Below are 22,696 nucleotides of genomic sequence, written 5' to 3' on the forward strand. Positions count from 1 at the left end.
TCTCTGAAACACAGATCTCAAGCAATGGTTGGGCAGAAGGTGAATGCAAGGGCAATGCAGGATGGTTTCCATGATATCATAAACATGAGTTCCTTTTCGATAAGTAATTTTTCTAATGACATACCATAATCTATGTAGTGGTCGATGTTAGGAAAAAAAATCAAAAAATGTTTGAAGTAGTATCTTGAGAAGAATTTTTTACATTGGTGAGTTTATGTTTTTCTCTCATTTCAATGTGAGCTGAATTTTGGCCTCCTCAGTTCAGTACTGACCTATTAGCCAATAAATAAAATTTTAATCGAGATAAACTTATAAGATAGTGTTACAATCTTAGGATCACTAGGAGTAGATCTAGCGGGTGAGAACATTTCTAATCGGAATAAGATGACCTAGACCATGAACTAGAGAAAGAAAGAGAGAGAGAGAGAGAGGATTGAAGTGGCGGACCATCGGTGGACTTGGCAGAGGAGCTCGCCATGGCGACGGTGTCGGTGGTGAGGTCAGTGAAGAGGGTTGAGGGCAGTGCAGGGAGGTGGCATCCCGGCGGCGGCGAGGCAGTGGAGCTTTCCATCACTGGCGCGCCTCCCTAGATCAGTTAGGGTTGTGGGTGGGGTTGTTGGCGGTGCAGTGAACCTCGTACCCAGTGCCCCGGCCCCCCACCTCCTTTTATATGGCGTTGTGCGACGGGGGCCCACCAACCATGGCTTGGTTGGGCGCCCCCGATCAGGGCATGGATCAAGGCCCCGACTCGATCGTCGGACCGAGTCGGGAGGAGATCAACCTAACATTCTCTCCTTTGATATCACTTTTCAACTTGAACTTAAAATAATTTATCTTTTCCCATTCCATCACAGATTAGTGCATAGAGTGTGCCTCGTCACAATAGTTAGTACCATTGGATTAACGGCTACAATACACCTCTCTGTTTTGAAATAGATTCTCAACTAGGCCCTTATTGTCCAGTGATCATAGGCTTTCCCGTAAACCCATGCCGGCTAAGTGTTCTCTGAACACATTGGGCGGTAAGCCTTATGTAAGCAGATCCGTAAGCATTTTCTTTGTACTTATATGCTCAGACTATTTGAATGATCCCGAACTTTGTCTTTCACAACATAAAACTTTATGTCAATGTGTTTGGCAGCACCACTTGACTTATTGTTGTGAGCATAACATACTACTGGCTCATTGTCGCAGTACAACTTGAGTGGCTTATGAATGTCATCGACCACTTTCAACCCGGGCATAAATTTCTTTAGCTAGTTCACTTGCCCCGTGGCCTCATAACATGCTACAAACTCGGCATACATCGTGGACGATGCAGTGATGGTTTGCTTGGAGCTTTTCCACGATATAGCTCCCCTTGTGAGAGTAAATACATAGCCTGATATGGATTTTCTATCATCTACATCTCCCGCAAAATCTAAATATGAATACCCCTCTATATGTAGGGAATCAGATCTTCTGCACGTTAGCATGAGACCTTTTGTGCCTTGCAAATAACACAAAGCTTTCTTTACCATTCTCCAGTGTTCTATTCCTGGATTACTCTGATATCTGCCAAGTATCCTGGTAACAAAAGTTAAGTCAGGGGGTGTACATACTTGAGCATACTGTAGGCTTCCTACAGCTGAAGCATATGGAACCGCTTTCATTCGATCGATCTCATATTGGTTCCTAGGACATTGGAATTCCCCAAAACTATCACCATTGACTATAGGAGCAGGTGAAGGCTTACACCCATGCATACTGTATTTCTTTAGAATCTTTTCTAAGTATGCCTTTTGTGATAATCCTAAAACCCCTTTTCTTCTATCTCGGTGAATCTCTATTCCTAAAACGAACGAAGCTTCACCGAGATCTTTCATGTCAAAATTTGAGGACAAGAACTTCTTCGTCTCTAGTAGTAGATTAACATCACTACTAGCGAGTAAGATGTCATCCACATACAAGATTAGGAAAATGAATTTCCTATTCTTGAACTTTGTATAAATGCAATTGTCCTCTACATTCTCTTTAAACCCAAACTTCCTTATCGTTCTATCAAACTTTAAATGCCACTGTCTAGAGGCTTGTTTTAATCCATAAATGGATTTCTTCAGGCGGCATCCCATATGTTTTTTTTCTTTTATGACAAAACCTTTTGGTTGTGCCAAGTAGACATTCTCATCTAAATCCCCGTTAAGGAAAGTTGTATTTGCATCCATCTAATGTAATTCTAAATCATAATGCGCCACTAACACCATTATGATTCTAAAAGAATCCTTGCACGAGACTAGAGAAAATGTCTCATTATAATCTATTCCTTCTCTTTGCGTAAAACCTTTCGCCACAAGTCGCGCTTTAAATCTTTCCACATTCCCTTTGGAGTCATATTTAGTTTTATAGACCTATTTACAACCTATTATCTTGGCTCCTTTAGGAATTCATTCTAAGTCCCAAACATCGTTGGTGCTCATTGATCTCATTTCATCTTGCATAGCTTCAAGCCACTTTGATGAGTGAGCGCTTCTCATGGCTTCTTCAAATGAGGTGGGATCACCCTCCATTTGAAATTCTTCACAATCATAGACTTCATAGTCATCAGGAATGGCTGGTTTTTTTACTCTTTGAGACCTTCTGGGGCCTCATTAGTTGGCGCTTGTTCCATATGAGGCTATTGTTGCTCTTCCTCATGTGCGACAACAGGTTCTATAGGATCCTAAAGGATAGGTTCCTCATGTTCACTCATTGTTGACCCGAGAGAGCTAACAACAGGTGATGTCACTATAGTGTCTTGTACTGTTGGTGCAGCAGCAACAGGTAGCGAGAAAAATGGCTCCTGAACCATCGAAGTGGGCACGTATACCCACTTCTCGTCAAAGTTAATTTCTCGTGCTACCATGCTCCCCCTGACCATATCATCCTCTAAGAACACAACGTGTCTTGTTTCTACAAACTTCGTATGTCTATCAGGACAGTAGAAACGATAACCTTCTGACTTATCTGGATAGCTAATGAAATGGCAACTGACTATCTTGGAGTCTAGCTTCCCAATGTTTAGGTTAAATACTTTAGCCTCGGCTGGACAACCCCACACACGGAAGTGATTAAGTGAGTGTTCCCTTCCTGTCCAAACTCATATGGTGTCTTGGGCACCGACTTGCTTGGTACTCAATTGAGAATATGAATTGCGGTTTTTAACGCCTCCATCCACAAACTTATCGGTAAAGTGGAGTAACTTATCATACTTCTCACCATATCAATTAAGGTACGGTTGCGTCTTTCAGCTACTCCATTCTGCTGAGGTTCATCCAGTGTAGAGTACTAGGCAAGTATGCCATTTTCCTATAAGAACTTTGCAAAAGGTCCAGGAATTTGGCCATATGGGGTATGTCGACCGTAGTACTCCCCTACGGTCGGATCTTACTTTCTTAATTTTTAAATTATGCTGATTTTCTATTTTAGTCTTAAATATCTTAAATTTATCCAATGCTTCTGATTTTTCCTTAATTGGATAAATATAGCCATAGCGAGAATAATCATTCGTGAATGTTATAAATGAATCATAACCATCCACACTTTCCAAAATTCCTGTGCTTCGTTTGGCGTCTTTCTTTATTTTCTTAACATACTTTCCTTTAATGCAATCAATACATTGGTCTAAGTCTAAAAATTCTAATGGCGGAAGAATGATTTCTTAATCAATTGTTCTATTCTCCCCCTCGAAATATGGCATAAACGACAGTGCCATAATTTCAATGATACATCATGAACTCTCTTCCACTTATTTCTTGCATTCATAGACGAGGAGGCATTCTCATTCTCAGTGCTCACAACATTCACATTCTCAGAAAGCGATAACAAATAAAGCTCGTCTTGTTAGAAGGCAAGACCAACACACTTATGATTAAACATTATCTTACATTGGCCATTACCAAAATGGCAATCATATCCATCATCGGCTAAATGTGAGACACTTATTAAGTTTCTACGCAAAGAGGGTACATAAAGGACATTTGTAAGTTTAAGTACAAAGTTATCATTTAATTCTAATGGGAGTTCTCCAATGGCTTCTACTTCAGCTTTGACTCCATTTGCCACCTTAATGTGTCTTTCACCTCTTTGTAGGGTCCGCCTCGTATGGAATCCCTATAATGAATTTGCAACATAAATAGTTGCACCTGAATCAATCCACCAAGTAGATTTTGCATAACTTAAATACAAGGACTCATCTACAAATATAATAATGTCCTCACCTTTTCTGATCAGGTGCTTTAGGAACTCTGGACAATCTTTCTAATAGTGTCCAGTCTTGTGGCACCATCTGCAGGTGTCCTTGTGCACTTAAACATAGTTGGATTTCTGATGGTGATCTTTCTGTGGGGCCTTTCCTTGTTGCTTGGAGGAGGAGCTATTGTCCCACTAAGGTTTCCCTTGTGGTTTAGCATTCTTGTTGTTAAAGTTCTTCTTTTTATTTTCCTTCACATGGTTGATGGAGTCACCATGTGAGCTCTTAAGCCTCTCCTCTTCTTGCACACACATGGCAATGAGCTTCTCATTGTCCCACTTATCTGGCTGTAAGATGTAATTAATAACAAAAGTCTCATACTCTTTGGGCAAAGATGCAAAAACCAAATGAATTAGGAACTCATCCTTGAGCCCCAAGTCCATTGGCTTGAGCTTGGATGCCGTGTTGCTCATCATCAATATGTGATCTCTAATCCCTCCATCAGAGTATTTCTCATTGACTAACTTCTTAATAAGAGTGCTTGCAAAAGCTTTTGAAGAGCTAGTGAATTGACTCTCCACCTTCTTGAGATACTCAGTGGCGGTGGTACATTCTAGGATTGAACCCTGTATTGGATCCTCAATGAAGCCCTTAATCACCATCAAACACTTGCGGTTTGAACTATCCCACTTCGCACGATCAAGATCGTACTTTATTCTCACTTTTGCATGGTCACGCTGTCGAGTAGCAAAAGTTGCATCAGTCTTATTTGCTTCCCTCACCAGGTCCACTAGCTTAGTGGGACACAAAGAGATAAGTGCTAAATCATTGTCGGACAGCGCAAGTGCTATCTCAAGCTTCTCTCGCCATACGTTATAGTTGCTTCCATTGAGAGACAGAATGGACGAGATAAACATCATTGGGTTGTAGCCTAAAACAACATCAGAGAAAGTGAGAAACAGTTGACATAATAATTGCATGTCGTAATTTAACGTTGGTCAAAATTCAAACATACAATATGCTTCTATATCACTGTTGGGCAAAAATAGAACTAATGCATGGAAAAACTTATGAATAAACTTATAATATTGTTATCATCAACGTTGGTTAGAAAAATAACAATATCATAATTTAACTTAAACATATATGACTACTCCCCTAATTAAATTTTTTCGTTGGTTCCAATTTAATTAGAGGATGAAACATTAACACAACAGCTGAAACGTGAAAAATAAAATATCCTTCTTGTTCAGAAGCATTTTCTTTAATTCATCTACTCTCTGAAAAATTCATCATGTTGGTGCAAATTTTATTAGAGATTTAAACTCATATATTTGACTAAAATTCATCAAATAGATAAAAAAATGCTTCTGAAAAAATAAAACTTAAACTCAAAAACTACTATTCATGTGGCCCAGCAGCAAAAGAGCTCACGGCCCAGCTACGTGAGCTGTGCTCCCCGCGCCCAGCCCACAACCTGGGCCTATGCCGGGATTTCTCCATCCCTGCCTAGGCCAATTGCCGGTCCAGCGAACGTCGACCGTCGAATCGAATCCAACGGTTGTCCGCGCAGATCGGCGGATCAAAAACCGCCCGACCGGTCTCCTCCCCAAACCCTAGCTCATTCTTCACCCTCCCCTCCTCTCTCTTCGCCGTAGAGGCTACAGCAACAGCGGCCACGGTGGACGTCGGCGCCGGTGAGGAAAAGTGCCGTCGGAGCAGATCCGGCTACCCTTCCTATACTTCTTTCTCTCTCCCCTTCCCTTTTGTTCTAGCCCCGCACGGAGCGAGTGGGATCTCGTGAGGTGGCCCGAGGCTGAAGGAAAGAGTTGCAGCGCCACCACAGGCCCCTTGCCGACGTGCGCGTTCACCCGAGGGTGAGCGTGCCGCCGTCGAGCGGTCTTACGGCGTTGCTCTGAGCCCATGCGTCGGGCGTTCGTTCTGCCTACGCAACGGCGGGGCTACTTCCCGTGCGCCGGCGGTATCATCGGCGGTGAGGGAAAACCTGGGTAGGTCCCTCCCCTCTCCGATGTCTGTACTAGGGTTAGGGTTTAGGAAAAAATCGCAATCTTTCATCTCCTTCTGATTTCTTTTCATTTTTCTACCCCAAAATCTAGATCTACACCTAGAATAGGCTCAACTGATACCATTGTTACAATCTTAGGATCACTAGGAGTAGATCTAGCGGGTGAGAACATTTCTAATAGGAATAAGATGACCTAGACCATGAACTAGAGAGAGAGAGAGAGAGAGATGATTGAAGTGGCTTACCATTGGTGGACATGGCAGAGGAGCTCGCCAGGGCGACGGTGTCGGTTGTGAGGTCGGTGAAGAGGGTTGAGCGTAGTGCATGGCGGTGGCGTCCCAGCGGTGGCAAGGTAGTGGGGCTTCCCGTCACTGGCAGCGCCTCCCTAGATCCGTTAGGGTTGTGGGTGGGGTTGCTAGCGGCTGTGAACCTCGTACCCAGTGCCCAGGCCCCCACCTCCTTTTATATGGCGCTGTGCAACGGGGCCCACCAACCATGGCTCGGTTGGGCGCCCCCGATTAGGGCGCGGATCAAGGCCCCGACTCAGTCATTGGACCGAGTCGAGAGGAGATCAGTGTATGTAGATGGTGGCTAATGAACAGTTGGTAGAGTTGGATATGGGGATTAAGTGAAGGAAGGTTTTTAGGAGGAGCAGAGCTTCACCGTTCAAAATATGTTTTGCAAGTGCTTGCTGTGGATATGTGCTGCCTGGATGCCAGGACATAATCCTCTTTATGACAGGTTAGGCCACTCAAGCAACATTTTTGCAGTGATCTTATACTTATGCTGAAATGTAGGTACCTTTGTTGGCTTCTACCTGCTAAGAAAAATGCCTCAATGTGCAGTAGGATAAAATGGCCGACACGGAATTCATCCTGCCACTTGGTTCCAGGCGCTGCGGCACCTGCACTTCCATGACGATCATCATGGTCTATTCAAAACCTGCCTATCCGATGGCACACTAGCCAGGTCAAAACTTGTACAAAATCATGAGTCATCATTTGGATGAATTACATGATCTGCTCCTTATTACGTAGTATATGTATATGTATCTCTTTAAATTTCATTTCCAAGGTTTACAATTAGATTGGACTGGAAAATACATTCCTCTTTTTTAGGATGTCCATTTTTTGAATGTTGTAAGCATGGATGTTTTACAGAATGTATGAGAGGAGCATTCCCTCTCACTACATAGCGAGGGGGGGCAAGCAATAGATGTTTTATAGGGTGCGCTATATATTAGCCATTTAATCAATTGTAAGTTTTTTTCGGGGCAGTTTCAATTCTTTTTTTTTGGGGGTGGGGGGGGGGGGACAAGGAGCACTTTTCAATTCAGTTTCATGGCTTATTTAATTAGTTATTTTCATTGCAACCTTTCAGGTTTTGAAGAGTGCTCAAGTCATGATGAACGTAGAGACCATAAGTCAGGTTTTGAAGGGTGCGGTGAACTTGAAATTTGTATGGAAAAGAGGTATTATGCATAGTGCATGGATGGAAAAAGAAGCCGACACTATCCCAAAACTGGAACATTGATATAAACATGCAGTTACCAACTCCAAAAATCCTATAAAGTTCTGCCAAGCTCAGATGATCCTATAAGCATGAAGTTCACAGATTCCAAATCAAAATAAGGCTTAGTGGAGTTTACATTGCTGTTTTTACACTGCTGCTCTGTTTTCAGTTCAGAGTAGGTCTTTTTTCAGTTCAGAGATGTAATTCTTATGCACCTGGTCAAGTGCACCAGTTTAGGAGATTCTGATTATTCTAGCTAGGAGTTTGCATTAAGCCTGTTTTTTCATATAGATTATAATAAATAATTTAATATATTCTTGGTATGGCTGCATAGATTTTTTTGGGTACCTTGTCTGAATAAGGCTTGTTCACTTTATAATGCCTACTCTGTTTTCTGATTTTGCCCCAACTGCATTGGATTCAAAATCTAAGATGTCCTTTTTCTGATTAGCAAAAGCTGGTGACATGAATCAGTGGTGTATTTTCTGTAGGAAACAAAGCTAGGATGACATGTGGCGTTCAAAACTTGGATGGTTCAATTTCAGAGCGCGCAAACAATTGGCTTGAGTCAATAATGGGTGTAAAGTATAGAGCTACCTCTATACCAGCAAACATCATTAGGTGTTGAGAATTGTGGTCTCAGACAGTGTGGAGGAGATAGAGGCCTCCGCCCGCCAAGCGTTGCCCTCAGGCGGAGGCTCGGGGAACAGGCACGACAAGCGGGCGTGTAGGGAAATGGCACGCAACACTAGGGTTTCATTAATTCACCCTCCAACCCCCTGAACTGTTACAAGTGTTCCCTATTTATAGGGCTCAACTACCACTTTTACAGAGTTTACAATAGTACCCTTTAACTGTTACAGTACATTCTCAGAATATTCCACTACTCGTCTTTCCTCTCGGGAGTAATCTTGTCATGCCGCCCTCAGGTACCGGGCCTGCGCGATCAGCCGGCCCATCAGGCCTCAGGATTCGGCGATGGGCCTTTGGGCCTCCGCCGTCGGTCTCCGCCTCATCAGGCCTCAGGATTCGGCGAAGGGCCTTTGGGCCTCCGCCGTCAGTCTCCGCCCCTAGGACGCCGGGGCCGCAGACCCCCGACGCCCAGTATTGCCGTCCTCCTGCTTGGGTCTCTGCCCCTACGAGCGGAGGCCGAACCGGCGCGCCCGCGCCGTCCACGAGCGCCTTCCTCTGGTTACCTGCACACACACGTAGGTAGCATTGGCACTTGATTAGCCTTACAGCGGGCCAGCCTCCGCCCCCTCCGCCCGGAGACCCCTACGAGCTAACTGGGCGGAGGCTACGCCAGGGTCACCGGCAGCGTCCTGCAAGCAGTCTGAGAAACCGTCATCTTTCTGGGTCTGGAGGCGCGGTAGCTGGGTCTTTGCTTAGGTAGTTGGTCGGAGACGTCTCTGCGAACTGCTGGCCGCGTAGGTCTCCGCCACTCTCGGAGGCCGTGTTACAACACTAGGTATTAAGTTTTGTCCTAAATATAAGCAAGTTTTTGCATGTTTAATCTCTTTAAACTATACTGTTGTATCTTGCTTATACCATTGATTTCAACTGTTTATATGATTGTTGTATCTTGCTTATACCATTGATTTCAACTGTGACCGTGAGTAAACAATTTTTTCTGTACTTGGTCAAAATATTCTATAATTACTTGGTTGTTTTCATGTGCACCCCTGAAATGAAGTCGTGGCGTTAGCACGGGCATTATACTGGTATATGAAGGTAGCCAGTAGTACGTATAGGAGAAAATAAGCTAAATATAAAGTACAATGCACTTAATAAAAAGTAGGTATCATGTTTTTTCTTTCTAAAAGAATGTAGCTAGGCACCATGATATAATACAAGGTGAACGTTATTGGGAGCTGCATGGAAATAGTTTCTACTCCGGCAACATCTAATAATAAAGATAATATAGGTCATGATTGGTCATTGTTATATATAGATTTTTTGAATTTCGGAAGGTTCATACGTACTTAAGTGTCGATAAAGTTAGATATAGCTTGTTTGCTGAAATTATTTTCATGGAGATCAAGGAAAGTTAAAAACCAAAGAAAATATTGGTCCCATATGAAAGAACACCAACAACAAATTTTGTCATGCATGGACGGTTAAGCAACTCTGTCAGGCTGCACTCATTCTTTGACACAGCCATTTCTTGTTTTGCGTTAAAGAGCAACGATGCAACGATCATATTACACTGCTAGCAGTGTCTGAAACAAATCATCCTTCAAAGTCCACACTTTGCATAGCATCACAAGTAGCAATCAGTTACACATCACCTTGTACACATGAGTGCAATCTATGACCAGTACAAACAAGTTCTCGACAACTGATGAACCAAATTATCGATCTGACTTAAGAAACCAGATAAATCATTAGCATTCGTTGGGTACTCAGATGGGTAACCTTGGCAATGCCACCCCAATTGCTGCTATATACAAGAAGTGTTGCGTTGCATATACATCCATGTCTAGTCATGGAGGAAACCATTTGTTTCAAGATATGACACAACTTGATCAGCCATTGATTTGGGTGAAGGGCAGTCCCCAACTTTACACTGGATCACTATCTGCAAAGATCGAGTTGTTCATCATTCATTAGCCTAGAGGACTGAAAAGTCATTATATTATCCTTGAACTGGGAAACTTCAATTCTTTAGTGTAGCTGACAGTACTAGCATCTTTTTAATGTACAGAGACACCGAATAAATTCTGGTAGTAGATGATTTCTGCTAACCTCACAATCAGATGGTGGTTCATAAGGATCATCAATGCCAGTAAAACCTGTAGGTGATTTCCCTTGGTTATTGGTAAGCTCTGCTAGTAAATAGACAATGACATCTGTTGGTTCCTTTAATTATTACCTTTGATTTTGCCAGCACGTGCAAGCTTGTACAAGCCTTTGGGATCCCGTGCTTCGCATACTTCAAGCGGTGCATTTAGGAACACCTAACAAACGAAATGTGCTTCTCTGAACTATATATATCTCTCTTACTGAAAATCTGAAACTACAATAGATACCATATGGAAGAAGGCAGAAATCTCCAACTTGACTTGTCGACAAGGAACACCGGAAGCGGCTCATTCATACCTCTATAAACGAAGACTTTGGCAGTAAACTACGACAAGCGCTTCGATCACTTCTGTAAGGTGATATCAAGCTAGCAATGCAGATCAGGCCAGCATCTGCAAATAGCTTTGCTACTTCCCCTGAAAAGAACAACACAAACAGTAATCAGTAGTAAAGCTCAGTTGCGAGGGAAATGATGATCAAGTGCAGAAAGATTTCAGGACAGAACGTACCTACTCTGCGTATGTTTTCAGCACGGTCCTCTGCTTTGAAGCTGAGGTCCCGGTTTAACCCATGCCTGAGATTATCGCCGTCGAGGACGTATGTCAGATGGCCTCTAATGTGCAACTCACGGCTCAGCGCACATGCGAGCGTGCTTTTTCCTGTGATAGATGTAAGGATCTTCTAAAACGTCAGAGGCTCAGCAAATTCAGTTTGTAAACATGTAGATAGGGTGTGATGAGCGAATGGTGACCTGAACCGCTTAGACCAGTGATCCACACAACACAACCCTTCTGGTTCAGCAAATTTTGTCTCTCATTCTGCCCAATGGGACAGTCATGCCACAGGATATTTGTCGATTTCCCAACAGTCGAAGTCAAAAGCGTGCTGATCCCTGTCAAACCCATGAAACTTTCAGAATGTTGAACATTTTTTTTTTTGAAAATCAAAATGTTGAACATAGTATGAAGAAAATATTGATATATAATTACAACTAGTGCTTTCCGGATAAGCAAGTCAATTATGTCATGCTTAACATACTCATCCTAAATAGTCAGGTGTATTGTTCCTAGTAAACTTTTGCAATCATGCTGATTCCAAACCTTAACTAACATTTCCATCAAAATTAGGGTACTAAACAAAGCTATTAAAAAACAAGTTCAGTAAAAATCAGTTCTCCATCCTTTGTGCCCAAAAAAAAACAGTGCTCCATTCTAGAAAAAAATGTGCTTTTTTTTTTTTTTTTGTTGATGGACCAACCATGAGAAAACTGGGAAATCTTAATTTGCCTAAATAAAGTAGTGATGGATGAGTCATGCAGCCATTTGCAATTTGTTAAGTGGACCTGACATATGACAACTCAGTATTACTGCCCAACCGAATCTATTAAATGGATGAGTACTCTGAAACCGCTCGCCACCCCTTTGCTATCCTAAAACAGTTCACATAAAAGAGAGAAACACAGCTAAGAAAATGGCAAATTAGCCTGAACTGAATCGTGAAGTTATTTTCAGTCTTGTACGACACCGAAAGCGATTGAGATCGAAGGTATAAGGACTATGATGATGAGTATTATGATATAGAACTACTGCCTAGACAGCGACTTGCATCGGCAGTTGATACCCTTTGCCCACTGACACCGAAACTATGTATTGCAGAGCCTTCCTTGGTTCCTAAACTGATTTCTGCGTTTCATCCTTAGTAAATACATGCAGATCAAGTCATTGTGTAGAGACTTGGACACATTCTGCAAAGTGTATTAAGACAACTTGTCCCCAGAACTACAGGATTTTTCTGAAATTTTCAGCTGCGTTGTGCTGCTCATGGTGTGTCTGTACTCTGTACCAGGCCTGCCCTGTTTTCTTGGAACAGAGGACAGGGTGTGGTGGTGAGTGAGTGGTGGCAATGACAGCTCAGCTCACTGTCAGCGTCACACGGACTCTACAAATAAATTGGAATCATTTTCGTCCTGTACATTCAGTGTGATGCTCTGATTTGTTTGTTGCAATCGCAATCGAATGCAATGCGTAGTATCAGGGATTCAGGGCTGTACAAATCTTATACTATAACAGGTCATTTGTTCCGCATGCATGGGTCATCCGGTATGTCTGAACATGACTGAAAAATCTGCTTCACCTACCGTACGGCGGTGCCGTTATGAGTACCACTTTTGGTTTGAGGATGAGCAAGTCCGTTATGCCATCCTTAACACACCTGGGATGCTGCATCCTAAACAGTAAGGTTTACTGAATTAATGTCCCCGGTAAACTTTTGCAATGCTGGTGATTCCTAGTCTTCGCTAACATTTTCATCAAAAGTAGGGTACTAACCCAAGCTAGTAAAACAGAAGTTCACTAACAATCTGTGCTCCATTCTAGGAAAAAAAGATGCCACTTTCAGCCTTGACGAAAATTGACAAATCTTAATTCGCGCAAAATAAAGTAGTGATGGATGAGTCATATGGTTACTGCAATTTATTAAGGGAACCTGACACATGACAACTCAGTACTACCGCCCAACCAATAATTTCGCAACCAACTTTCTCATTCTTTGGTAAACGTACAATAGATCAAAGGACTGAGGAGATCCTACCAATGGTAGTATATATTATACGCATTAATGTAACGGTTAATTACGCATTGGGCTATTGGAGCAGAACTGACAGCATAATCAACCTGTCCTGAATTCAGGAGCATCTTCAACTGAATCTAGCATGAGTTCCCATTCAGTAATCAGGCTGGAGAATGCTCTGAACATGCTGTCATTTCGAGATGAACGCCTACAGTGATCACGAACCGAGCAGTCCTTTTCAGTTGCATTGGACTACAATGACGAGTATTATGTTAGATCTACTACCTATGACAGCGACTTGCATCGCACTTTATCCCCTTGCCCATTGACACCAAAACTCTGCTTTGCAGAGCCTTCGTTGAATCCTAACTGATTTATGTGTTTCAGTCATGCTAATTACTGTTACATGCAGAGCTAAATCATTGTGTAGAGACTTGGGACACAATTTGCAACTTGTATTGTATGTATTCAGCAACAGATCCCCAGAAGTACAGGATTTTTTTTTTTTTGAAACTTTAAGATGTGCTGCTCTTGGTGTGTTTGTCTGTACTCTGTACTATACCAGCCCTGGTTTCAGCGAACAGAGGACAGCGTGGTGTGGTGAGTGAGTGGTGGAAATAACAGCTCATATCGCTGTCAACGTCACAGAATCTACTAAATTGCAATCGTTTCCGTATCATACATTCAGTCTGGTTTGGTTGTTTGTTGGAATCGCAATCGAACGCGATACTCTGGTTTGCTTGATTTCTCAGTCATCGTCAGTGATTCTGGGCTGTACTGGCCATGTGTTCCGCATGGGTCAGCCGGGTATCCCTGAAGATGACTGAAAATCTGTTTCAACTACAGTACGGCTGTGTCGCGTGCTGCGTGAATCAATCAACCAACCAATTTTGAGGCCATTAGTTTTCATCTTTTCTTGCTGGAATGGAGGACTCTTGAAAATGTTTTCACTAAAACTGTAGGAAATATTTATAACCTCGATGGTTTCAGTATTCACATTACAAGACACAGCATTGCAAAAGTACAGCAGAGAGAAGCTTCTTTATGTGCACTTTCGTTTTTAATTGGCGATTCATAAGACGAGTCGTATTATTTTGTACTCCCTGCTGCAGTGAACGAACGGAATAAACGATTCGATAATCTGGGTTTCCATTTCCTGCGACCACCTACTGAAGAAACAGATTCTCTTGAAAAAAAGGAAATGGAATCAATTGCCACCAGTACCGTACCTGCGGCGGCTGCCTCTGCCGTCGCCGCCTCGGGCCCCGTCCCCGCCGTCCGCCTCTCGCCGTCGTCGTCGTCGTCGTTCTCCCCTTACGCCGGCGGCGGCTCTTGGTGGTCCGCGGGCGAGGCCAGCGCCGACAACGGCCCTCCACGTCCTCGTGCTCTGCTCGTCGCCGGCGGTGGAGCACGGCCGTGGACGAGCCCTCGCGAGCATGGTGGCCGGCGGGCGGGCGGGCGCGGTGGAAACGTGGCGTGGTTTGGTGGCCCTGGCCGTCCAACTGGAAGTGGATCAATTTGGGGACACGGGGTTTATTTTGTTATTAGTTTTTTTTAATGTTTTTTTGGGATATTCATTTTTTATTGATCTTTGTAGAGTTCGTTAAAATTTCTTGTCAAAGCTCTGTGTTGCGAGAAAATCTTTATATAGGTTGAGTTCTCGTACCATTTCAAATTGTATACTTTCGAGTGGACCTCTCTACAACAGCAATTCGGTAGGGAAAAAGGACTATACAAGTGCAGTCTGCGAGTCAAGAATTCCTGTACGTACGATTTGAAACTGAAATTCCTGAGTTGCATTAGAAATTCTTGTGCTCTAATTAAGTAGACTTTTGCTGCAAGAAATTTGTACGAAGCAATAATGGAATTACTGGTCTACAATTTCAAATAACTCAAGTACTAGTTGAGCTAAAAATCGACCCAAATTAGCTACGGTTGGCAAGCTAGTTGGCTAACAACCAGTAATAGAAAACTTATCTAAAAAACAGTCCACATATTAGTTCTTCTCTTTGGATTAATTTTTTACTACCTAGTAATTAACACTTGTCTGCAAATAGACCCTTAAGCAGTGCTTGTTCCGATTTGGAATGCACTAAAACCGGGAAACAGCCATTTGACAGTGGAAATCGTCTCGTGCCCTGTTCTAGTTTAGCTCATCCAGTCGTGCGCGTTGGTTAAAAATCGTGGGCAGGTTCAGTGAACCTGGATTCCTGTCGAGATAAGTTGCATGCATGGACGGGTCTTCTCTGCCTGTAATAAAAAGCATTGGATTATTCATTCTTGGCATCTTTATTAGGCAGATGCTTTTCAAGTTCGTTCGGCCCAAAAAAAAATAAAGGTGATATCGATGCGTGCGTTTTCTTGCTGGATCCTAAAATTATTCGGAGAAACAAATATCGCTAATATTTTGATACAAAATCTAGTCAAACTTTAAAATTTGACCGGCACGAATACTGCTATAGCGACACTTCACTTTTCTGGGGATGGAGGGAGTACCTCCCAACATATAATTTGGTCGCCAACTATAAGTGGACCAATAAAGAAGCATACTGACTTTCTCGTTTGTTGCATCGACACTGTTTTCTACTGTAGCAAGGATTTGTGTAGACGAGGCTTGGGACACATTTTGCAGCTTGTACGTATGTATTCAGCAACAGATCCCCAGAACCGCAGGATATTTCTGAAATTTTCCAGTGTGTTTGTTGGTCGTGGTCTGTCTGTACTCTGTCCGAGCCCTGGTTGCAACGAACAGAGGAAGGACTGTGTGTGGTGAGTGCGTGAGTGGTGGCAATAATATTGGCCGATTCGCTTCGCTGAAAAAACAGGTCAAAATACTATTCCGGCTGGTTTGTTGGGAGAGAAAAATACTGTTTCGACTGAAAAAACAAGCTGAAAAGTACGAATTATAAGACAAGCGAACAGGGCAACATCTCAGCTCGCTAAATTGCAATCATTTCCGTTACTCTGATATGAGCTTCTTTATGTGGACTGTCCCTTTTTTAATTGGCGGTTATTAACGTAAGTCAAATTAGATTATTATATGCTGCAGTGAATGACGAACAGAATAATCGATTCCATAATCTGGGTTTCCATTTCCTGCTAGCTACCACCCAACATCAGAAACAGATTCTCTCTTTTGCAAAACAAAAAAAGGAAATTAAATCGAATCGACTAACACGCCAATACCGTACCTGCGACGACCGACGACGACCCATTAGCTGCCTCTGCCGACGCCGCCTCCGGCCCCGGCCCCGGCCCCGCCGTCCGGCTCTCGCCAGTGGCCGCAGCCACAACCGTCGTCGTCGCCCTCCTCCCCGGCGCACTCGCCGCGACTAGCCTGACGCCGGCTCTAGGTCCCGGGCACCTCGCTGCTCCTTTTGCAAGGCCAACGCCGCCGACGGGCGTCCACGGCCTCGTGCTCTCTTTGCTGCCGGCAACGGCGTCGCCGCCGGTGGAGCACGGCCTCGGAGGAGCCCTCGCGAGCATGGTGGCCGGCCGGCGCGCGCGATGGAAACGTGTGGCGGGGTTTGGTGGCCGTCGCGCTCGATCGAACGCCTATATATACACGAACGCACAGACACGGGCTCGACGATCGGTGTACAGATGTGTGTGCCACCGTGGCAACGTGGCACGCCAAGCTTGTGATGAGAGAGCGATCGATCCAAGCTATTTATGGGGGAAACCAAGCATGTCCCATGCAAACATCACCTTCTGTGAAGTTTTATGTCACCGTGTCAGAACACGATAATGGCTTGCTTGCTTCAAGCTACAGTTTGGAAACACGGCGTTTAATTTGTTAGGCCTCGTTCGTTTCATCTGAAATGCCCACCTGGAAAAACTTCTGGCCGCAATATTAGCTAATAGCTAAATTTGTATAAGTTTCATCGGTTGGAATAATTCCTGGGCTGGTTTTGCTGTTCTACTGGGATTCTATCAATTTGTTTGTAGAGATTTGTGTACATCGAGTTTGTTAAAATTTCTTGTGAAAGCTCTGTGTCGCGAGAAAAAAAAATGCATGTGCTTCAGCTGAATTTAAGCCACAGCCCACATGGGGCTGTTTGCACAGTGAAGCACCGAGAACAACTGCAGTGAAAAAGCCGCAGCCACAGCACTTACTTTAGTGCTACCGAACACGGCCGAAAATCTTGATGTTAAGTTTTCGTAACATTTGAAGGAAAAAAAAAGGACTAGTCCGGGAATTAACAATTCTTGTAGGTACATTTTGAAATTCGGAAGTCGTTCCACCATAGATTCTTGTGCTCTATGGAGACTCTTACTACATGATGATGAATTAATTTTGTACAGCACGAAGCAATAATGCGATTACGATTAGGGCGCACTGCCGTACTTGCCAATTTCAAGTCAGACAAGCCTTAAAGATGCGTTTTTGGGAAGCTCTAGAAACGGAAAACAGCCATTTTGAAGTGGACGGGAATATAATCGTGCCGCCTTTTGGTGGTTAAAAATTGTGGGCAGGTTCAGTGAACCTGAATTCCTGTCGAGATAAGTTGCATGCGTGCATGGACTCTTCTTTGGATTCATTCTTTGGCATCTTAATAACGAGATGCTTTCCAAGTTCGCTCGGCAGGGGCCAAAAAAAAAAAAAAAAAGGTGATGCGTTTTCTTGCTGGAATCAACGAGCTAAAGGCACGCAAAATGCTTGCGTCACTGCTCATGGAACCTACTAGCTCTCCTCAGTTGGTAGCGTTGCAGACCACTATATTTGGTTGAGCAGAAATGACGTGGTCCTCGATAAAAAGAAAAGAAAAGAAAAGAATACACCCTTATTTGCAAGTTATTTTTAGGGCTACATTGTACTAGACGTGTGCTTTTGTATCATACTCTGAAACAAAAGCGACATACCAAGGTTCAAGTGGGCAATGTTGTATGTTAGAGATGGCAGGTTTAGATATCATCGTCAAGCTAGCATGGATGGTTGTCGCCTAATAGAGTTGTTGTCTAGACTACGCCTCGTTTCTTAGTGTTGCCTTTTTAGAGCATGCTTTTATATAGCCAGAGGCTAAATTGTAATAAAGATTAGTTGGTGCATAACTCATACAGTGACTGAAATAAAATTTCTTTTTCTGAAAAAAACTAAATGCTTTAATCGGTTTGAGAAAATTGGCGGAAAAAAAAAGCTTTCTTCTTACTCAAGATATAGGGTGTGCATTGCCAGACATATTACAGGAACAACATACTTATGCAAGTACATGATAAAAATATATGAAGGGCGGGCCTGGTGCAAGCGGTAGAGTCTTATCGCCTATGACCATAAGGTTCCGGGTTCGAGTCGCGGTCTCCTCGCATTGCACAAGCGAGGGTAAAGCTTGCCACTGACACCCTTCCCCAGACCAAGGGAAAACTTACGAAGGGAAAAAAAGGGGTGAGTTTCATCTTCCAAAACTTGAAAATTGTTCCAAGTGCATTGAGTGAAAAAATAATAATCGTCTAAATAATGCTTGTAGTAGTCTATGAAACAACAAAAGTAAAACAATACAATAGATATTCGCAGTTTCATTAAGCAAATATATGCAGTTTTTTAAGAAAAAAGACGCGCAAAAGGTGAAATACTGATCGAAGTCACGAAAAGGGCACGAGTGACGCGTTAGGCAATCAGATGTCCCCTTTGTGGGCAAACACTCATCACCCACATAGCCGTGTACACCCTTGTCTAGTGCATGCCAAATGTTGCTCAACTATATAAAAGAAAAAAAAAGTTTCATGGTGATCGCTGGACAGCTCAGCACCAATTAGATAAGATTTTGGTCCCTTAACAAAGAAGTTATCTTTAGATAATACAAAGCAGTTACCTTTGTGAGATCAATAATATATACTACTACTGTTTTCATAAAAATAATATATACTGCAACTGGCAATTTTAGTTACTCTGCATGAACCTCCTATGTAACACTGCATGAACCTCCTATGTAACACTGCAAGAGCTGTGTAAAACTGGCCTTGCTAGAAGTCTACAAGAGGAGATGTGGTGCCCCAAAATAAGTAGTGAAACCATGTCTTTTCTAGCAGGGACCCATGTAACAAACATAGACCACTTCTATGTGGCAAACAAACATGCATGGCACAATGGCAAATGATTGGTGCAACTTTGCTGATCCATTGCTCCCAAACAAGTCACAAGTCATGATCCACTATCATCGTGCCGATAGCACTAGTCCCTTGTCCTGACCACTTTCTAGTTTCAGTTGCTCTTCTTATACTGGAGAATATTTTTTTTTAAGTTTGATCCATGATAAAAAAAATGCACCCTAGAAAATTTTCCATTTCCATAATGAATCCCAATCTCCCCTGACCCACACGTTTGCAATTACCAAAGATTTTGAGAGTGCCCAGAAGGGATTATGCAAGTTTCCAGGGATAGGCACAGGTAACTAAATGAATTTCACCACTTTCAGCTTCGGCGTTTTAAGGCTCAGAGTAGAGGGCACATGATCTCATCATCGTAAACTGTAGATATCTCATATGACAACAGAACCAATGGTCCAATTTTTATTTTTTCTCGAAAACGCACGAGAACTACGCTTCATTATATTAAGAAGAAAAAAAGGGGGAAGAAACCCCGTACAACACACACCAATCCCGAGAACAAAGAGGCGACCAGAAACTAGAAAAAAACCTTAGGTTACAGAATCACAGGGGGGAGGGGTGGGGGTGGGGGTGCCAAGAAAGACAGCCCCCGAGCCCCAGCCAAAGCCCACAGCCGACACTCCTCCAAAGCAGAACCCAAAGTACCAGCTAAGTTTGGAGCAGGCCCATCAAAAACACAACTATTACAATGATTCCATAAGGTCCAGGTTCCTACGATCACTAGAGAGTTGAAGCCTTTCTTTGTTAGCCCAGCAGTAGCATTGCTTGATCTTTCCCACCACAAATCAAAGGATGAATCTGTAGATTGTGGTCCAATTTTTATTTCAAAAGAATTGTTGCTCATACTTGCAAGAAGCAACTGAAGAATGTAAAGTCAGGGTTAATTACAGATTTAAGAACAGATGGACCATGTAATGTGTTCTGCTTCGCAGCAACCCCAGCTCTAGCTCCCATCTGATCAGTTCAGACAATTCTTTTTGGACGGTCATGATTGGTTCACAGCAACATTTGGACTGAGGTCCATGCTCATGTGGTTATAGGCAAGAGGTGCGTACATCCATGTATCTTCAGAGCTCAGGAGCTGTTACAGAAAAAAGGGAGGGTAAATGAGAGGCATGCTCCTGCACATGGAATTAGTATTTTTAAAACCAGAGTATACAATGCTCTGTTCTCCCAAACCTAATCTGTAACAATGCTCTGTACAGGTTGATGCTGCACATGATGGAGAACTAGAATTGTGAACTAAAGTTTCTTCCAATGTTGATCTGACTTAACTCGGACACAAAAATACTACCTTTATTTGCAGCTGCAGGAACTTGACATACTGAACTGCTTCGTCCAGCATAGTGCTCATGTCAACCTGCAAATGCAAGAGAACAACTTATCTTCAGCGTTCACACAAAAGTTTGCGCAAATTGCTGGGCCTTGAATACACAATTTGATAGAAAAAAAGTTGAGGGTCACTAAATACAAAAGAAAAGAACTTGCTTTGGTGCCATTAGGAATTAGCTGCTGCAGCGTCCTTAGTCTTTCGTTGATCCTCTCTCTTCTCCTCTGTTATATAGTATGACCAAGCCATCAGAAAACAAAAACTGCAGATTCAGTGATCATTGCGAAATTAGCATGGAGTACTTCTGACCATTGCGTAAAGGCTCTGTAAATCCTTTGACGACCGACTACGACCTCTTGAACTGGTACTTTGTTTCAGAACAACAGATTCTTCACATGCACCAATTGAATCATCTTCAGAGCTGCAGCTCCAGGAACAGCTCTGATTGACAAGCTCAGTGTTAATCTCATCAGCAAGAGCAATTGAACTTGTCCTTGATGCCTACAAAAATTGCACCAAAGGGTCAGAACAGCCTTTTTCTTTTCGACAACACATAATGTCATAAAAGTCGGAGTACAAAATCAAACTTCACTTACCAGGGCAATGGTTCGGGGTTTCTTAGAATTCTTACTCTTCTTATTCTCATCCATAAGACATGCCCTCTTGTTACTTGTAACTCCACTAAAAATTGGAGCAAAGACCTGACTCTGGTGATCAAAGCACCATACAACACCAGTGTTCTGACATTGCACTTGCTCTTTATCGCAGCAGTCATTTTCATCAAGTGGAAGGAAGGTAGTAGGCAATGTGCTAGGTTCAACACAAGAACTAGTGCTGCTGTCAGGAGAAGAAAGGCAGGAATCAGCATTGCTGCTGCTCCAGAACATGGACTGCAGGTGAGCAATCATCTCAGATTCCTCGCTCCAAATGGATGCACAATTTCCTTCCATTCTGCTGACAGAACCTTCAATTCTATACTCTAGTACTCCTAAGCTCTGTGGCAAGTGCTGCTGGTTATGTCTGAAAACACAGTACAGTTAAGGGTACATTTATGCCACACTATTGGGGAATATTTTCAGATATAAAAATTTGACTCGAGTTCCATGCTAATCTTAATAAGAGTAGAATGACAACTAAGCGACCATAGTTTATGCCTGATGCACCACAACCCCATCCCTCATGATCTTCCTGTTTGGATACTAGAAAGATCACATATGAAATCATTTGCCTGATGAGTTAAACTAAGAGGCAACACTATCTCATTGTGTCCCAAAGGATCCAAGAGAATCATGGTGTCATAAATTCTTCAGTTGAAAAGAGGCGCCCATTAAATGATCAACATGATATGCAACTAGACTAACAAAAGACAAGACTAGAAGCTGGACTGAATAAGAAAAAATGGAAGTGTAGGTGATCATGGAGGAGAAGTGCTGGAAGTTCATTAAAAAATGGCAAACTCAGCTCAGTTTGCAATCCTGAACATCTTTTCTGGTGGTTTCTCACTTGTGAGAAACATTCATGATGTGCAACATGCCTACTGCAGGGCTGAAGCTTTTCAACTTAAGTCTAAGCCTTGTGCAAGATTGAAACACTTGAGAATAACAGAAGTTATCAACAGGATAAATGAAAAGGGTACCTAAGCAGATAACATCAAGTCATTAAGTCAGTCACTATGTATAATAGGGCAGCTCGAGACGTGCTCCATTTTTTGTATTAAGCATGACAAACATGGATTGTGGGATAGCATCCTGGTATTAACAAGGGGGCTGTAGAAACATATTGGCAATTTGACCCTCGGATCACGACATAGAACTATGAATGCAGAAGCAATCAATTAAGCAAATTGCCCAAGTTGATAATCGTCTTCAGCCCTGCATCACAAAAAACCTAACAAGCTGTCCTTCAGTTAGGTGCTGCCTTGAAAGGATCATCCGGACATTACAGATGATCCGGACTAAGAATACTATTTGCCATCAATGTCGTAATTCTTAGTACGCTTCCCTTGAGTATTAACAAGAGCATCATTCTGGCCGCTGCTGTTATTTAACTTTTGGTTGCATTGTGCTGAGAGTTTGGAGGGCAATAGCATGTGAAGCAGCCCCAGATATCTATCTATGGCACCCAGAACGGCAGCACCGTTCTTGAT

The 22,696-nt window shown here is 42.9% G+C and overlaps 3 protein-coding genes across 4 annotated transcripts; all 3 read right to left on the reverse strand.

Moving 5' to 3' along the window:
* Nucleotides 1-4,401: 4,401 nt before the first annotated feature.
* On the reverse strand, nucleotides 4,402-6,491 carry LOC136489458 (uncharacterized). Its single transcript, XM_066486086.1, has 2 exons — nucleotides 6,479-6,491; nucleotides 4,402-5,138 (listed from the first exon to the last, which is right to left on the reverse strand). The coding sequence occupies exons 1-2, from the start codon at nucleotides 6,489-6,491 to the stop codon at nucleotides 4,402-4,404; spliced, it is 750 nt and encodes a 249-aa protein (XP_066342183.1).
* Nucleotides 6,492-9,977: 3,486 nt separating this feature from the next.
* LOC136487080 (adenylyl-sulfate kinase 3-like) lies at nucleotides 9,978-16,765 on the reverse strand. 2 transcript variants are annotated; one of them, XM_066484214.1, is made up of 8 exons: nucleotides 16,307-16,765; nucleotides 15,318-15,365; nucleotides 11,299-11,439; nucleotides 11,057-11,206; nucleotides 10,845-10,963; nucleotides 10,618-10,702; nucleotides 10,491-10,537; nucleotides 9,978-10,323 (listed from the first exon to the last, which is right to left on the reverse strand). In XM_066484214.1, exons 1-8 carry the CDS (start codon nucleotides 16,599-16,601, stop codon nucleotides 10,225-10,227), a joined length of 984 nt encoding a protein of 327 aa, XP_066340311.1. In that variant the 5' UTR covers nucleotides 16,602-16,765; the 3' UTR covers nucleotides 9,978-10,224. The 2 variants fall into 2 exon arrangements, with proteins under 2 accessions (XP_066340311.1, XP_066340312.1); XM_066484215.1 differs by lacking the exon at nucleotides 15,318-15,365 and having other exon boundaries at nucleotides 16,307-16,764.
* Nucleotides 16,766-19,963: 3,198 nt separating this feature from the next.
* Nucleotides 19,964-21,713, reverse strand: LOC136485724 (transcription factor BHLH133-like). The gene is made up of 5 exons (XM_066482572.1): nucleotides 21,147-21,713; nucleotides 20,860-21,051; nucleotides 20,709-20,774; nucleotides 20,515-20,580; nucleotides 19,964-20,301 (listed from the first exon to the last, which is right to left on the reverse strand). Exons 1-5 carry the CDS (start codon nucleotides 21,498-21,500, stop codon nucleotides 20,206-20,208), a joined length of 774 nt encoding a protein of 257 aa, XP_066338669.1. The 5' UTR covers nucleotides 21,501-21,713; the 3' UTR covers nucleotides 19,964-20,205.
* Between the last annotated feature and the right edge of the window lie 983 nt (nucleotides 21,714-22,696).

This window comes from Miscanthus floridulus, chromosome 10 (assembly GCF_019320115.1).
Source record: "Miscanthus floridulus cultivar M001 chromosome 10, ASM1932011v1, whole genome shotgun sequence".
NCBI lineage: Eukaryota > Viridiplantae > Streptophyta > Magnoliopsida > Poales > Poaceae > Miscanthus > Miscanthus floridulus.

Bases quoted from the DNA above. Each gene is read 5' to 3' on its own strand.
- LOC136485724 (XM_066482572.1), bottom strand. From the start codon at position 21,500: ATGGAAGGAAATTGTGCATCCATTTGGAGCGAGGAATCTGAGATGATT. The intron at 20,581-20,708 runs GCAAGTTCTTTT...TTGCATTTGCAG, and splicing joins TAATTCCTAATGGCACCAAA to GTTGACATGAGCACTATGCT. The intron at 20,302-20,514 runs GTAGTATTTTTG...TTTCTGTAACAG, and splicing joins TCCTGCAGCTGCAAATAAAG to CTCCTGAGCTCTGAAGATAC.
- LOC136487080 (XM_066484214.1), bottom strand. From the start codon at position 16,601: ATGCTCGCGAGGGCTCCTCCGAGGCCGTGCTCCACCGGCGGCGACGCC. The intron at 11,207-11,298 runs GTCACCATTCGC...CATCTATCACAG, and splicing joins CACTGGTCTAAGCGGTTCAG to GAAAAAGCACGCTCGCATGT. The intron at 10,964-11,056 runs GTACGTTCTGTC...TGTTCTTTTCAG, and splicing joins TGAAAACATACGCAGAGTAG to GGGAAGTAGCAAAGCTATTT.